Source organism: Dipodomys spectabilis, unplaced genomic scaffold, assembly GCF_019054845.1.
Source record: "Dipodomys spectabilis isolate Male_0828 unplaced genomic scaffold, ASM1905484v1 ptg000225l, whole genome shotgun sequence".
NCBI classification, from domain to species: Eukaryota; Metazoa; Chordata; class Mammalia; order Rodentia; family Heteromyidae; genus Dipodomys; species Dipodomys spectabilis.
The window spans coordinates 3,319,745-3,335,186 of record NW_024870902.1 but is presented as its reverse complement, the minus strand read 5'-3'; the positions used below and the strand labels follow the sequence as shown (position 1 = coordinate 3,335,186).

The following is a 15,442-nucleotide window of genomic DNA, read 5'->3' as shown; positions in this document are numbered from 1 at the left end:
GAAGTTTTCTTTTTAATAGATTTCTTATCTTTCCTCTTTCTATCACATTACTAGTAAAACACGACTAGGAAATTTACCCTTTTATTTTTATTTCACACACACACACACACACACACACACACACACACACATATTATGATTATCTTTAAATAGTTGGTAAAGGCAATTCAACATTTCCTGACAAAGGCTTCTAAAGGAGCTCTGATTTTAGGATCATTTTGCACTTAATAATTAATATATTACAGAGAGAGATTGGAGAGATTGAGAGACCAGAGGGATAAAGGGATTATAGAGAGACTGCTTTATCTATTGATGAATATCTACATAAACAGGAGGTTGTACTTTTTGCTGTAGGAAACTTATTTATGCTAAAGAACTATTCTCCAACTATTCACTCTGTGCTTTGGGAAAACTAAATTATCCAGTTACACTAGATGAAATAGACTACCCTAGTAAAATATTACTGTTTTCATTTATTTCTCTATGGAAAGAAAATTGAAAAAAAATTACAATGCAATCTTATGGATTTGTGCGTGGTCTGGAAATATATAGGAATGCAAATTGTATTCCACAAGGACTTGCCGCAATGATGGTATTAGAAAGATTCATGTCTACACAATAACAGCCGTCTTCCTCTAACTTGACAAGAAGACAGAATTCAGGCTTAGGTAGCAAAAATATTCTGTTCTTTTGTGATGGCTTACTTTGCACTCTGAATTACTGACCTCTAAGTAGATTCTACTTTGGGAAATTAAAACAAAGCTCACACCACTGAAAAAAAATACAAACAAAGCAAGATTTCCCCCATAGTCTCTGTTTCCATATACTAACTCTGATCTGATTTTCAGACTGGACAGAAAGAATAATATCACACATAGCAAAGCCCATGGATCTTAGCAGATTCCAGATTTGACAAAACCCCTGCTGTGTGTGTGAATCACTGCAGAAATGGTGATTCATGTCCTTTTGTAAAGGTTAGTCCTGCAAATCTTTAAGGAAGGGGGAAAAAAGATAAAGGAAAAAAGAGAGAGGTGACTGTAGGTCTTTTAGTGAGTGGAAATAGAATTTTCCACAATCTATATACTCTGCAGGGGTGCATTCTTCTCACAGCTGGTGGCTCTTCTCCTGGGCTGTGAGCCCCTGAGCTCCCAATAACACTAATTGCTTCCAAGTCCCCATCTGGGAAAGAGAGAGATTTCACCTTAGTAGATAAGTTAGAAGTTAAATTCTTTAAAAATAAATACTGCTGGAACACTAGCAAGAAATCTGATTCTGAGTTGGCAATATGACTATGTTGTTTTGTAAAGAAGGGAAATTTGACAGACTATACAATGGCTTTCTTCTAGGTAAAATATCTGATTATTGTACTTTTCAATAAAGCACAATGTAGAAAATTAGTGTCAGAACGGTGAAAGCATCCTTGAACATCTGATTATCAGTAATCATTCATTCATTCTTTCTAATCTGGTACAGACTTAGAACATTGCATCCTGTTTTGCTGCACTGAACATAAAGTAGATTTCTGAAAATTACCTTGAATATCGGCGTCTATATTATTTCAACCAAATAATTCAAATGACTGTAGGTAATTTCATGTTGATGTTTTCCTGCGCTTTACTTTGGCAACTTTTCTTGTCTATTGGAAGAGGTAGAACTCAGTGGAGAGAGAACATGGGACTGGTTAAGTAGATGGGGGAAAAGTGGGGGACCTACCCTGTGGCTGAGCACATGTGTCCAGTCAGGGCAATTATTTTTTCCATACTGCCACTGGCCCTTGCTCAAAACCTTCTTCTTCCCATAATGCCCTGGGTGCCCACTCAAGCCAATGCAAAAAGCCTGGGCAGCTCCTGCACAGAGCCATCATGCAATCAGCTTAAAGCCCAGGAGAGAAGCCTTGTGCTGTGAAATTCACCCTCTGAGCCAACTCACTGGACCCCTCTTTAGTCCCTCCTCCACATGTAGAGTTTCTGCTACTTTCTTATCTGGCTTTCCTTTTGCTTTCAAATAGATTTCCTTTGTCAATTGCTCACCTATCACAATCATCAGGTTCTGTCTCATCTGCTAAACTCCATGGGCATGGAGAGTGATGTACACGAAGGAGACAAACAAGCTCATTTTCCAAGGAAGGTGTATGGGAGCTTGGAGACAGCAGGCGGAGAAGTTTTATTTTCCAGTTCTATTACACATACCTGGCTTTCAGACACATCATTTCCTCTCCTACATTTGCAAGTGATAAATAATAGAGTTGGTGTGGAAAACAGAGCTTGGAAAACAGAACAAACAGCCTTGGATCATGGATCACTATTTAAGCTTACTATAATCCGAGGATGTTTTTAGGGGGGACAGTCATCGGGCTTGAACTCAGGGCCTCAGCATTGTCCCTGAGACCTGAGATTCTTTTTCTTAAGGCTAGCACTCTACCACTTGAGCCACAGCGCCCCTTCCAGACTGTTTCTGTTTATGTGGTACTGAGGAATCGAACCCAGGGCTTTATGCATGCTAGGCAGGCACTCTACTACTAAGCCACATTTCCAGTCCAAATCCAAGGTGCTTAGAGTACCTCTATCAAGAAAATCTAGAAATTTTTATTTCTGTATTTCTTTGTGCAGCACAAAATTAAAATGAGGGGAAAAAATTAAATCCATAGGAAATATTTATTGCAGGCTTTACAGTTACAGATGACACTTTCTGATAAGATTGCAGACCTCTTTTTATTATTATTTTTTAAACTATTGTCAGTTGCTGCATATTTTATAGGGTGGTGTCTCAACTTGAATGATGAGGGGCTACCTGGTCTAAAGCGGTTTCACCTCAGACATGATTAAATTATATTTCTTCCTGTCTGAACAAAGATTATATTGAAAATCCAGGAAGGATTTGGCACTAGGGAAATTCACGTTTGTATTTGACAAGTGTGGAACAGTGCAGGAAAATATCAATATGAGAAGAGTTCATGATGAGAATCTCAGAGAAACAACGGGAAGTTCTGTGAGTTAAGTGGACAGATGCCTCCCTGTTCTTTGGAAATGTCATTCAAATGACCCTCAGATCACATAATTTCCAATGGTTATACTCATTTAATAAAAGCAAGATGGCATCAAAGAAAATCAAGAAGCTTCATTCATTGTCATTTGTGGAATAAGATTTCATCTAAGCTGAGTGACTGTGGTTCAGGCCAGTAATCCTAGCTACTCAGAAGGCTGAGAACTGAGATTGGTAGTTCAAAGCCCTCCCAAGTAGCAAAGTCCGTGAGATGGTTGTCTTTAATTAATGAACAAAATAGCTAGAAATGGAGTTTTGGCTCAAGTGGTAGAGTAATAGCCTTGATCAAAACACTAAGGGACAGCACTCAAGATGTAAGTTTAAGCCCCAGAACTGGCACAAAAAGAAAAGAAAAATCTAGTCTACCATTTTAAGAGGCAGTATACAAATACTTAATCTAATTCACATTTGCTGCTTTAGGGAAAATTAGAAAGTAATGGCATATTTGGAAACATATCAAAACAATATGTATCTGGATGCCAGCCATAGTAAAAAATTAAGTTAAAAAAAGACTGTTAAAAATATCTAGGGAACTGGGCACCAGTGGCTCAAGTCTATAATCCTAGCTACTCAGGAGGCTGAGATCTGAGGATCTCGGCTCAAAGCCAGCCTGGGCAGGAAAGTCCGTGAGACTCTTATCTCCAATAAACCACCAGAAAAAGTAGAAGTGGCACTGTAGCTCAAGTGGTAGAGAGATAGCTTTGACCTGAAGAGCTGAGGGACAGCACTCAGGCCCAGAGTTCAAGCCCCATGACCGACAAAAAAAAAAAAAATCTAGGGAAGGATCCTGGACTTCTAAGCAGACAAAGACTACAGGAAGGTTTATAAGCAAAGAAACTTCTGGTCTTGTTAGAAGATTTTTCCCCCCTGTATATCAGAGTTGTACAAGGCATAGACCAGAAAAAAAAAATATAGGGAACTTTTCAAGGTTATTTAATGCAGTCTCCTTCTTTAAGCAAAAGAATTCCCAAGGCAATAAGAAAGAACTACATAGTTGTTGGTTCTATTTTAAAGCCCTCTAGGGGGGAAGGCTGGTACATTCCTTCATATAGCTTTGCCAGCTTTTATTAGCCTCATAGGATGCAAACATACAAATGAATTCAGAAACCACCAGTCAAAAGTCAAACTGCTTCTATTAAATCTGAAGATAATATTTTGCCCAGAATAGTAGTGATGGAAGATGTTATGTTTATTTTCTCCACCACTTCTTTAGATACCTGCCACTGGATATCACCCCTACCCTGGAATTATCTTTTCATTGAGATAGAGGATGATTGGATAGATAGATAGAAAAATAGGGTTTCATTTTTTGTCTAAACTTAAAACCATAAGGATTTAAATTTATAATGCTAGTTTCTAATGCCTAAAAATAAATCTAATTAATTAACTAATTTTAGTGCTGGTATTGGGGTTTGAACTCTGGGCTTTACCTCTGTCACTTGGCTTTTTTGCTCAAGGCTAATGCTCTACTAGGTAAGTCACACCTCCACTTCTGGCATTTTGGCTGGTTAATTAGGAAAATAAAACAAAACAAAAACAAAGACAAAAACAAAAAAACCTCATAGTCTTTTCTGCTCAGGATGGCTTTAAACTGTGATCCTCAGCTCTCAGCCTCCTGAGTAGATACCAGCTACTCAAGCTGGTGTGAGCTCACATCATCAGGGAATTTTTGAGTGAAAAAGATACATACTACATGACTAATTGTAAAAGAACACAGACATCACAAATTCATAGATCAGGTGAGATATTTATAAACCTTCTGTTTGAGGTCTGTGTCTAGTGACTTGTTCCTGTAATCATAGTTTCTTAGGAGACAGAGATGGAGAGAATTATAGTTTAAGGAGAGCTCAGTCAAAAATCTATGGAGAACTTTATTTTTTATTTATTTATTTTTTTTGTCGGTTGTGGGGCTTGAACTCTGGGCCTGGGTGCTGTCCCTCAGCTCTTCAGCTCGGGCAAGCGCTCTACCACTTGAGCCACAGCGCCACTTCCCTATGGAGAACTTTAATCTCAACAAATAAGCTGGGTGTCTCAGCAAGTGATTGTAATGTCAGCTAACTGTGATGTTATCTCTGTGTGAATTGGAGTCCAAGGCTGGCCCCAGGCAGAAAAAAGAGACTCTATCTGAAAAAGCATCTAAATCAATAAAAGGGCTGGGAGCGTGGCTCAAGTGGCATAGCATTTTCCTACCAAGATTGGGGTTGTGAGCAGACCCTGAAATACCATCAACCAAACATGTTAGCAAACACATCTGCAGCATTTCTGTTTGGACAACACCAATGACATCAATTCTAATGTGTCCTGATCGTCTGCTCTCTTGATCTCTTACCTTTCCCTGTGTACCTTATATTGATTTCGCCATGAATTCCCAAGGTTAAATCAAGTACAGTCTGCAACTGATTACAAGAAAATTTTTGACTGGGCTAGGAAAGTAGCTTCAGGGTAGAGTGCTTGTCTAACATGTATGAAGTCCTGGGTTCGATTCCTCAGTATCACATAAACAGAAAAAGCCAGAAGTGGTGCTGTGGCTCAAGTGGTAGAGTGCTAGCCTTGAGCCAAAGAATTAGCTGAGGGACAGCGACTGCCCAGTCCCAGGACTGGGGGGAGGGGAGGAGGGAAAGAAGAGAAGAAAAAGAAAAAGAAATCTGACTTTCTTCTTTTACTTCTTCTGCTTGAAATTAAAAACAAATGGAAAGTCTTTTAATTGAGTTATATAGGATTAAGTATGGTTTTGTTAGTTCACAAATGCCAGGAATAGAATATTAGAAAGCAAATATTGTTTCCTCTTATTTAAAGGTCCACATTACATCTTCAGTCTGATGACTTTATGAAGGGTACTGGATTCAAAATATTTACAAATATTAGAGATCTAAATCTATACCTTGAATGACAAGGAATTGGCAAGAATCCAAGCAGTAAACACGAATGGCAATCAAATGGGGTCAAAGGTTCAGAGGATGCACTGAGCTCTAATGATTATTGAATTCCCCTTCAGAACAACCAGAGCAGATCAAGAAGGCAACTCCAGATTGAAAATGATATGATGAAGTGACCCTGGCCTCTGCTGAGATTAAATTCTCCATGAAAGAAGGCCGGGAAGAGAGGAGATTTCCACCCTTATTCTCATGAATATTCCACATCAATTTTCAAAAGTTACTTTCATAATTTCTTGGAACTTAAAAAAAAATGTATACAAAAAGCCAGATGCCAGTGATGACACCTATAATCCTAAGGATTACAGAGACTGAGATCCTAGGATTGGAGATCAAAGACAGTTTAAGCAGGAGAGTCCAGGAGACTCTTATCTCCAATTAATCCCACACCCCTCACCAAAAGCTGGAAGCAGAGTTGTGACTTAGGTGGTAGAGCACTACTCGAGCAATAAAGGTCCGGATCCCAGGCCCAGTTTAAGCCCTAGGACTGACACCAAAAAAAAAAAAAAAAAAAAAAATGCATAAAGCTTTCAGTAGCTCCAAATATTGGAATATTTTTGGATTTAAGTCCAACAGATAAAGCTCAGGGGCATACTGGACTATATAGTACTGTAGGAGAATCACAAGTCTGAGAACATAAGTCTCTTACTGGAGATCACAAAGCACCCAATCTTCCTTCGAAAATTTAATGTCATTTCAACACACCAATCCAGAAACCTATTTTTGTTCTTTTGGTTGTAGTAACAAGGCAATTGAAGGGGCAAGTTTTAAAAATCATACACCAATAAAATATGTTCACTTCTGTTTCTATACACCTTCGAATCCAATCTCAAAGTTCTTTTAAGATTTCACACAATGTAGATCTTAATTTAATTTCCTTAATTAAAATATTTAAAACAATTAAAATATTACATTCATCTTTATCTAACTAATGTTCCTCTCAAATATAGTCCATGCGACTATACATATTGTTATTTAAAGTCTGCATCTTTTGTGTTGAGCATGAAAATTTCTTATATTAAGCAAGATGACATCATATAAATTCATCATGTCATATTTCCCACATGCTGTGGATGTAAATGAGAATGTATCTCCCAAGATCTCAGCATAGGATCATTATAGGTGAATAATCAGAAAGCTGAACAATCTTTGTGTTATCTAATCTTGCTGCTAGGCTGTTATACACATATTCACTAACTGAAAAAAATGCACATTTTTGAAAGATGAAAGGAAAAAGAGAAAAAATCCCTATTTTTGATCCTCACTAAAATTAGTAAAAATTTTAAAAATGAATCTCACCTCACCTGAGTCAAAACATGGTTATATATTTTCATATGGTTTGCTCTGTGATCATTTTTAGAGATTGAAAAAAGCATGCTTACTGATATCTCAAGCTGAAAGCAAACTCAATTTAAGGTTAAGATATGTACTACTAATTAGATTATTAATGTTGCTAGTGAGCATGTTAATATATATTTATTACCTTTTGCGAATGGAAACTAACTTTGAGTATTATATTACATTTAATGATTATATTCCATACATGCTTGGCAAATCTGTGGTTTCTTTGATTATGCTTCATTAGGGAAATAGACTATTGGGTGATGTATTCTAATTTCTCTAGTTTAGTGAAAGGGATGTGAAGAAATTCCAGGAGGGAAGTTCGTAGCACTAAATATCTACATTAAGAAAAGCGAGAAAACTATTAAATAAGCAACATAGTTTTATATATTTTTGTTGTTGTTGTTGGTCATGGGGCTTGAACTCTGGGTTTGCGTGCTGTCCTTGTGCTCTTCAGCTCAAGACAAGCACTCTACCATTTGAGCCACAGTGCCACTTATGGTTTTCTATTGGTTCATTGGAGATAAGAGTCTCCTGGACTTTCATGCCCTGACTGGCTTTGAACAGTGATCCTCAGGTCCCAGCCTCCTGAGTAGCTAGGATTACAGGCTTGAGCCACACCTACATCTGGCTCTATATCTTTTTTTTTTGTATGTTTTTTTATTGTAAATACATTGTACAGAGGCGTTATAGTTACATGAGTAAGGTAATGAGTACATTTCCTAGCGAACATTGTTGCCTCTTCCTTTGTTTTTCCCCTACCATCCCTTCCCTCCCAGCTCCATAAGTACCACCCCCACCCTCTACCCCCTCCCTCTCCACCGAAGTTGTAAAGTTCATTTTCAACATAGTGTATTGTACATCTCATCTTGAGTAATTAAACAGCACAAAGAGGTAAACAAAGATTGAAGCATAAGTAATGAAATAGAGAGTATTATTAGAGACTAAAAAAATAATTTTAAAAAGATAAGTGAACTAGGAGTTGTATTCTGGAAAAGAAAACTAAATAGAGAATCCTTTGGCTAGAGAAAAGTCTCAAATAAATAAAATCAGAAGTGGACGAAGAGCCATTACAACAGAAATATGGACCATGATTATTATGAACCATTAGAAAATTTGGGAGAGAAGCATAAAACCTCATAAGAAGGAGTTACAAAAGAAGAGAAAACCTGAAGAGACCAATAGTGAAAAAGGAGACAGAATTAGCTATTAAAAGTTTCTTTATCTGAGGATCATGGTTTGAAGTCCCCATGAGACTTTAATTTCCAATTAAACACTCACAAATCAGAAGTGGTGCTGTGGCTCAAGTGGTAGAGCGCTAGGTTGAGTACAAAGAGGCTTAGGGACAGTACCTAGGCCCTGAGTCAAGCCCCAGGACTGGCAGAAACAAAACAAAACAAAACAACAACAAAACAAAAACACAACAACAACAAAAGAAAACTATTGCCCCGTCTCACCTATGAACATAAATTTAAAAATCCTCCACAGAATAAAGTAAAATTCAATGGTACATAAACAGATTGTTCACCACAATCAGTCAGAATTTGTCCAGGGATCCAAGTTTTGTTCAATGTAGACAAATCACTTGGTGTGATATAACTTATATTCATTAACGAATGATAGGAAGCACTTGATTATTTGACACCTACTATTCTTTCATGATATCTATCTATCTGTCTATCTATCTATCTATCTATCTATCTATCTATCTATCTATCTATCTATCTATCTATCTATCTATCTATCTAATTACATCCAGGCACTGTTGGTTCACTTATAAACCTAGCTATTCAGGAAGCTGAGATCTGAGGACTCATTCAAAACCAGCCTGGGCAAGGAAGTCTGCACAACTTTCATCTCCAGTAAACTACTGAAATGCCAGAAGTGGCTCTCTGGCTCAAATGGTGGATTGTTAGCCTTCTAGCCTTGAAGAAAAAGCTCAGGTGCAGCACCAAGGCTCTGAGTTCAAGCTTCAGTATCAACATGCACATGTGCGTGCGTGCACACACACACACACATACAAACACTACTCCAAATAATATTTAAAAGTAATGTGTATCAATACAATGAAAGTAAAATATGAATGATAAACCTAGCCATGAATAACAGCAAACTAACTAAAAATGCTAAATGCAAAAGGCTTTCTCTTTAAGACACCCTTGTAAAAAAAAAAAAAAAAAAAGAGAAAAATTACCATGCTGATGACTACTATTCAAAATTGAACTAAGTGTAGCCAGAGCAATTAGCCAATACAGAGAAGTGAAAAGCATTTAAATTCCAAAGACAGTTGTCTTCATTCATGAACAACATGATTTTATAGATGGAAAACTATATATACTGCAAATATATAATATGTTAATTTGTCAATCAGACATTAATGAATCAGGGGAAAGGAAAAATGATAAAATTACTGCTAGAACTAGTTCTCTCACCGTCCACAGTAAAAATAAAAAACGCAGCCATGTAGTCAGAACTATCAAGAAATCAGATCCTGGGAAATCAAATTTTATCAGGAAAAGGGGCTGGACATGTGGATATAAATCTAGAATCAATAAAGATGAATAGTTGAAAAAATAAAAATGAAGCATGCTTGAAAACTCTGAAGATATTCTAAGATTCATAAACAGAGTACTTACTGGGTTTAGAAGGATTGTGAGGAACAGTTCCCCTCCTTTGATACTTTTATCTAATTCTTGGGGTCCTCCTGGATATTCTTTGTAGAAAATTGTATGGGTGAATAGCCCACAGGTCTGTCGAGGAAGGACCTGAGAAAAAGTGGGTAAAAACAACACACTGTCATGTTTTAATGAAGAATTGTATACTACATCATAATTTCTGAATATGAAAATTGCAGTTCTTATTGGAGTTATTCATTTGTTAAAACCAAAATCTTAATCAAGAGTTGATAACAGCATACTTCTGTAAATATTTAAGGCATTACCAAACCAAAATATAGACTAGATAGGTCAAATGAATTCAACAAAGATACAACAAATACAGAAAGAAAAAAAGTTAGTTGAGTGTGAGGGACTTCATGACTATAATTCTAGCTACTCAGGAAGCTGAGGTCCAGAGAAACACATTTCAAACCAGATAGAGCAAAAGTCCATAAGACTCTATCTCCAAAATAACCAGCAAACAGTAGAGTTGGAGGTATAGGTCAAGCAATACAGTGTCAGCTGACCATGCAAATCCGGTAAGCAAGAGAGTTTAAGATAAGTTCTAGAAACAACGCTGCCCTCCCCATACACCAAAAACAAAATCATCAAATTTTACTGAGGGTTTGTTTGTTTCATTTTGAGAAAGGGTCTTGCTATGTAGCCTAGGTTGGCCTGGAACTCATGATGTATTCCAGATCATGATCCTTGTGTCTCAGCCTCCCAAGGGCTGGGATGACAGGTATATGTTGTAAATCAGGGCTTATTCAGGTTTTGAATAAAAAATACCACCTGATGTATGTGAAAGGATTGGTTAAAAAGAAAGAAAAGTTGTGTTTAATTCATTTAATTGGAAAATAGCCTGCAACATCACGTTATTTTCTTGCGATTAGGTCCTCCCTCTCATAACTTCTAGTATCTAATCTTGCATTGTAGGGTTCAATTTGCATCATCTACCCCTCTGTGTGAACTGATTCCTTTTTTGCAGTAGTAGCAATCTTATCTCATGTTTATTTCTGGTATATTTTGGTGAGTTCTGCTGTAAATCTGAAGGTCCAAATGAAGAGAAACAAATACATAATTTTGTTCTACAACTTTAGTTTGAATAACAAACTACTTATAATTTAATAAAGAATGCATCCAATTGCACACAGCAAATACAATTCCATTTATTCTTCATTTAATTTTCCTTTTTATATTAAACTCAAGGTAAATGAATGCATGCAATATTGGTTAAAAGGATTTTTTTTTTACTTCAGAACTTGCTTAATGGTTATGAAACCTAATAGAGTAAAATATCAGGTACTTTACTTTGACTTTATATTATCGGAGTATTTTTCTTTTTATATCTCATATTTTCATGGGCACCAATCCTACTATTTGCATTATCAATGGTTTAATTTAAGTCTGAGTCTTCTTTAGTGCTCTGGGATCAATTTACAATAAAATAATTAAACTTTTGTGATAAGTGAATATCAAGCGCTTACTCTGGTTAGGTATATGTGCCTTTCCGTTGTTCTGAATAGTGGTTAGGTGAATAGACTCTGATAGAGAATCAGAGATAGACACGCAGAAAGACAGATATATTAAGGTAATTTCAATAGCAATATAAGTAATAGCTTAGGGTAATGTAAATATTTAAGTGAAGGAGAATAGTGTGCAAACCCTGTTGACTTTAATAACTAATGAGGGCACCAGATATTCCAGTGGAACTGGAAAGAGTTGATAAAAGTAAGTGATACCATTCTTTTATTTCAAGGAATAAATTAAATTCCTATTTAATATTTATTTTATTATCACTTGTAATGGCAGTTATATCATGCTTATTTATACATTTTATTATCTGTAAGTACTTGTACAAAAGATTTCAATTGAACATGTCAGTTTATGAGCACACTGCATCTTGATCCATGTCACCTCTTCCATTGTACTTCTCCATCTTTTCCAAACTCATCACTCCTCAGGTTATCTGGCTCCATTTTCTCTCTCTCTCTCTCTCTCACACACACACACACACACACACATTGTATATATGTAAACAAGTAAATGTTGCATATAATGTATAGATACATGTATATATATATGCATATGTATGTATTTCTGCATCATGACTGCATATTATGACCTTTCCTCTCTCTATTTATCTACCCCTGACCCCTTGACCTTACCTGCATCCAAACAACACATGTTCTAACTTTTTGGTATACATTTTGTTCAATTGTATGCTACATGTTCAAAGGAGATATGCCATATTTTAGTCAATATGTTTGTGCATACGTGTATATAACCCTGTGTTTTTTCATATATGATTTTGTTTTATTTTGGGGGGCTGTTTGTTTCATTGTTTTATTTGTTCTAGTACTGTGGATTGAACTCAGGGCCTGGACTTGGGGTTTAGCTTTTCCACTCAAATCTGTTATAATGTAGATCTAAGTTCCAAGAAGGAAAGCAAATAGGTGACTTTCATCTCTCTGAGCATTTCACTGAACATAATTTTTTCCAGGTTTATCTATTTCCCTACATAATATATAACTCTTAAATCAGATTCTTATTTATTCCAATTAACACACCCCAGAAGAAATTAGAAAAAAATATATTCTACTCCTTTGGGAATACATAGAAGAAGAAAGAAAAGAAAAAAAAGCAACCTAAGACACTCAGAGTAGCTGCAAGTCAAAATAAGCAGAGTGAACAAATTTAACTGTAAGATGCCAGTTCTTTGTCTGTTGATAGAGGAGTGAATTGAAAGGTGTGTTTTTGATCCATAATATCACATTGTGCCGTAAACTCTCAGTAAAACTACTCACACAAATGGTACTGGGGAATTTCTCAGGGGAACTAGAGGATCTCTAAACAATACTGCAATTCTGCAAGGTCAATGGATAATCTAGACAACATTCCTTCCCACAATTCCTAGCCTGCCGTAGATGCCTGGACTCCACCCTGTAGCTTAGGAAGTGAGTCTACAACCAAAGAGTTTGTTAATGTATGGGCAGTTTCCATCAGGCTGCCCTCACAATTTCTGATGCAAAAGAAGTTGAATGTTCCAGCCTTACAGATAATGTCAAGCTGTCTTCACTTCACACATACATATTCACATCCTTTGACTACCCACAGTGGCAGGTGCTCACCATGATACTATTGTGAATGAAGCCCTTTCTGTACCGTGCAGGTTTCAGATGTGGATATTCTTCAGTGCTTGTGACTTGAATTCCCCAGACCTTCTTCCAAGCTGTATATAGCTGAATATGAACAGGGTAGACCCCTGAATGATGAGGGGCCACCGCATAGCCCATGTTGACAGGTATTCCATGTTCCTAGAATGAGACAGAAGAACATCATCATGGCGTAGGCTCCACTGATTCCATTAAAACGGTTCCCAAAGACATCTATTTTGTATTCCTTAAATTCTAGAGCTCTGATGGTAAAATAGACATATTGGACATGTATGTGGGTGAGGTTAATGTTGAATTTTGAGTACAGAAAAGTCTCGGGGGGGGAGATAGGAAGTGTTTTTGGCTTTGCCTTATACTGATATAGAAAAATTAATTTAAAGAAGTGGCACTATGGGTCAAGTGGTAGAACTTTCACCTCAGCTGAAAAGCTCAGGGACAGTGCATAGGCCCAGAGTTCAAGCTCCAGGAATGACAAAAAAAAATCAACTTTAAAAAGCATATAATTGAAGTGAATTCTCAGAATGGAGGACAGCATGATGTGTGTGTGTGTGTGTGTGTGTGTGTGTGTGTGTGTGTGTGTGTGTGTGTGTGTTGTATTGTGGGGTATTTTTGTCAATGAAAACCAAAGAGGTAAGTGTGAAACATAAAAAGATGAGTGGGCTTTTATTTTTACTTTGTTTACAATTTGCATAATCTGAGGGATAAGGTCTGCTCTATATTTTTAATTGTGTGTGTGTGTGTGTGTGTGTGTGTGTGTGTGTGTGTGTGTTGTGTGCACACATGCACATGGACCCTAGTACTGGGCTTGAACTCAGAGTCCAAACACTGTCCTTTAGCTTTTTTTAGCTGACACTCTACCAGTTCTGCATCTTGCTGGGTCATTGGAGAGAAGTATCTCATGGATCTTTCTGCTGAGGTTGGCTTCAAACCATGATCCTTAAAGTTCAACTGCCTCACTAGCTAGGATTATAGGTCTGAGCCATCAGTGCCCTACTGTGTTGTACATTTTATGAAGGATCTAGAGATATGTTAAGATGAACTCTAAGTGAGAAAGTGAATCTTGGCTGGGTGTTAGGGAGCTATTTTGATTGTACAGATTAACTGAAGATGGTTATAAAACTACATTTTGGGGAGTCTAATGTAAAGCATAGGAAATTAATGGCATTCCAGATGCAGTGATATTTCAGATACAGAAGATAAAAGGAATGTAACGTTAAGATTCTGCCTTTGGTTTCACACTTTAGAAACCCAATTGATTTTTTTTTTATAAAATATGTATTTTACTGTGAGATACTTACCTTGGGTAAATAGTCAGCTCTGAAGGAAAGCAGGTATAGATTTTAGGCAAAAACAAAAATACCATCAGGGAATTGTATTACATTGCTAGGTACCTGAAAAAGAGCTTCAGTCTTCTAATTTCTACTTCTTTATATCTTTCCCTTTAAATGCTTATCTGCTTTATAAAGACTCCTTGTAGGATTGGATCTCATCAATTGGGGTTATAAATGACTATGTACAGTCATATGAAAGCTGATTCAATCAATAAACAGAACACAAAAGTGTTGACTTGACAAGTACCATTTATATTTTCTATTACATGCTACCTAGTATAGGGCAAGAATTTAGTCTGGTGTAATAAGCAATCCTCAAATGGATCACACAGTTACAATGCGTAAGTCATAGGCCATACTCAGCTCAGAAGATGGGTGCTAAATATTTCACTAGCCTTCATGGAATGAACCTCATTGCAGAGCCAAATTCACTTCTTTTTCATCAAACTATGCATTTTCTAGCATCTATTACAATAAATGGCCCTGTAGAAAGGCTGAATTATGAAATCAGGGCTGTGAAATGAGCTGGACTCTTTTGGTAGGCACCAGGGAAAACTGGTTTCATAGTATATATAGAAGAAGAACATTTCTCTTCCAAGAGCTGCTTTTCCCCCTGTGGTTCTTGGGATTGAACCAGGGTCCTCATGTATGCTAGGTAAGTAATGTACCATTGAGCTAGATTCCTCACTGTCCAATAAATGATCTCAAAGTGCTCTGAGGTTGAGCAACGATCCAGCAAACTAAATGTAGGGAGCCTGTAACTGCGTTGCAAATAAGAGGTAAACTTTTACCAAGAGGTAAACTTTTCCATAGGAGACAATCTCCCTATGAGAGAAAACTAGGGTCAAGGGTTTTCAAACTCACTGCCAAGTAAATAGAATTCATATGATTGTTGACTTAGAAGTGACTTCTCATTCACAGAGAAAGGGGAAATAAAAGGTTCTGTTACTCTATTGTTATTC

At 36.9% G+C, this 15,442-nt stretch overlaps 1 protein-coding gene across 1 annotated transcript in view; it reads right to left on the bottom strand.

The window, feature by feature from the left end:
- Ndst4 (N-deacetylase and N-sulfotransferase 4) overlaps positions 1 to 15,442 on the bottom strand; it is a 246,403-nt gene that overhangs the window by 92,011 nt on the left and 138,950 nt on the right. Inside the window, exons 4-5 of the mRNA XM_042697594.1 lie at positions 13,105 to 13,290; positions 9,953 to 10,081 (exon numbers count right to left, since the gene is read on the bottom strand). Of these exons, the coding sequence (XP_042553528.1) occupies positions 9,953 to 10,081; positions 13,105 to 13,290 (315 nt within the window). The remainder of the gene's footprint in view (positions 1 to 9,952; positions 10,082 to 13,104; positions 13,291 to 15,442) is intronic.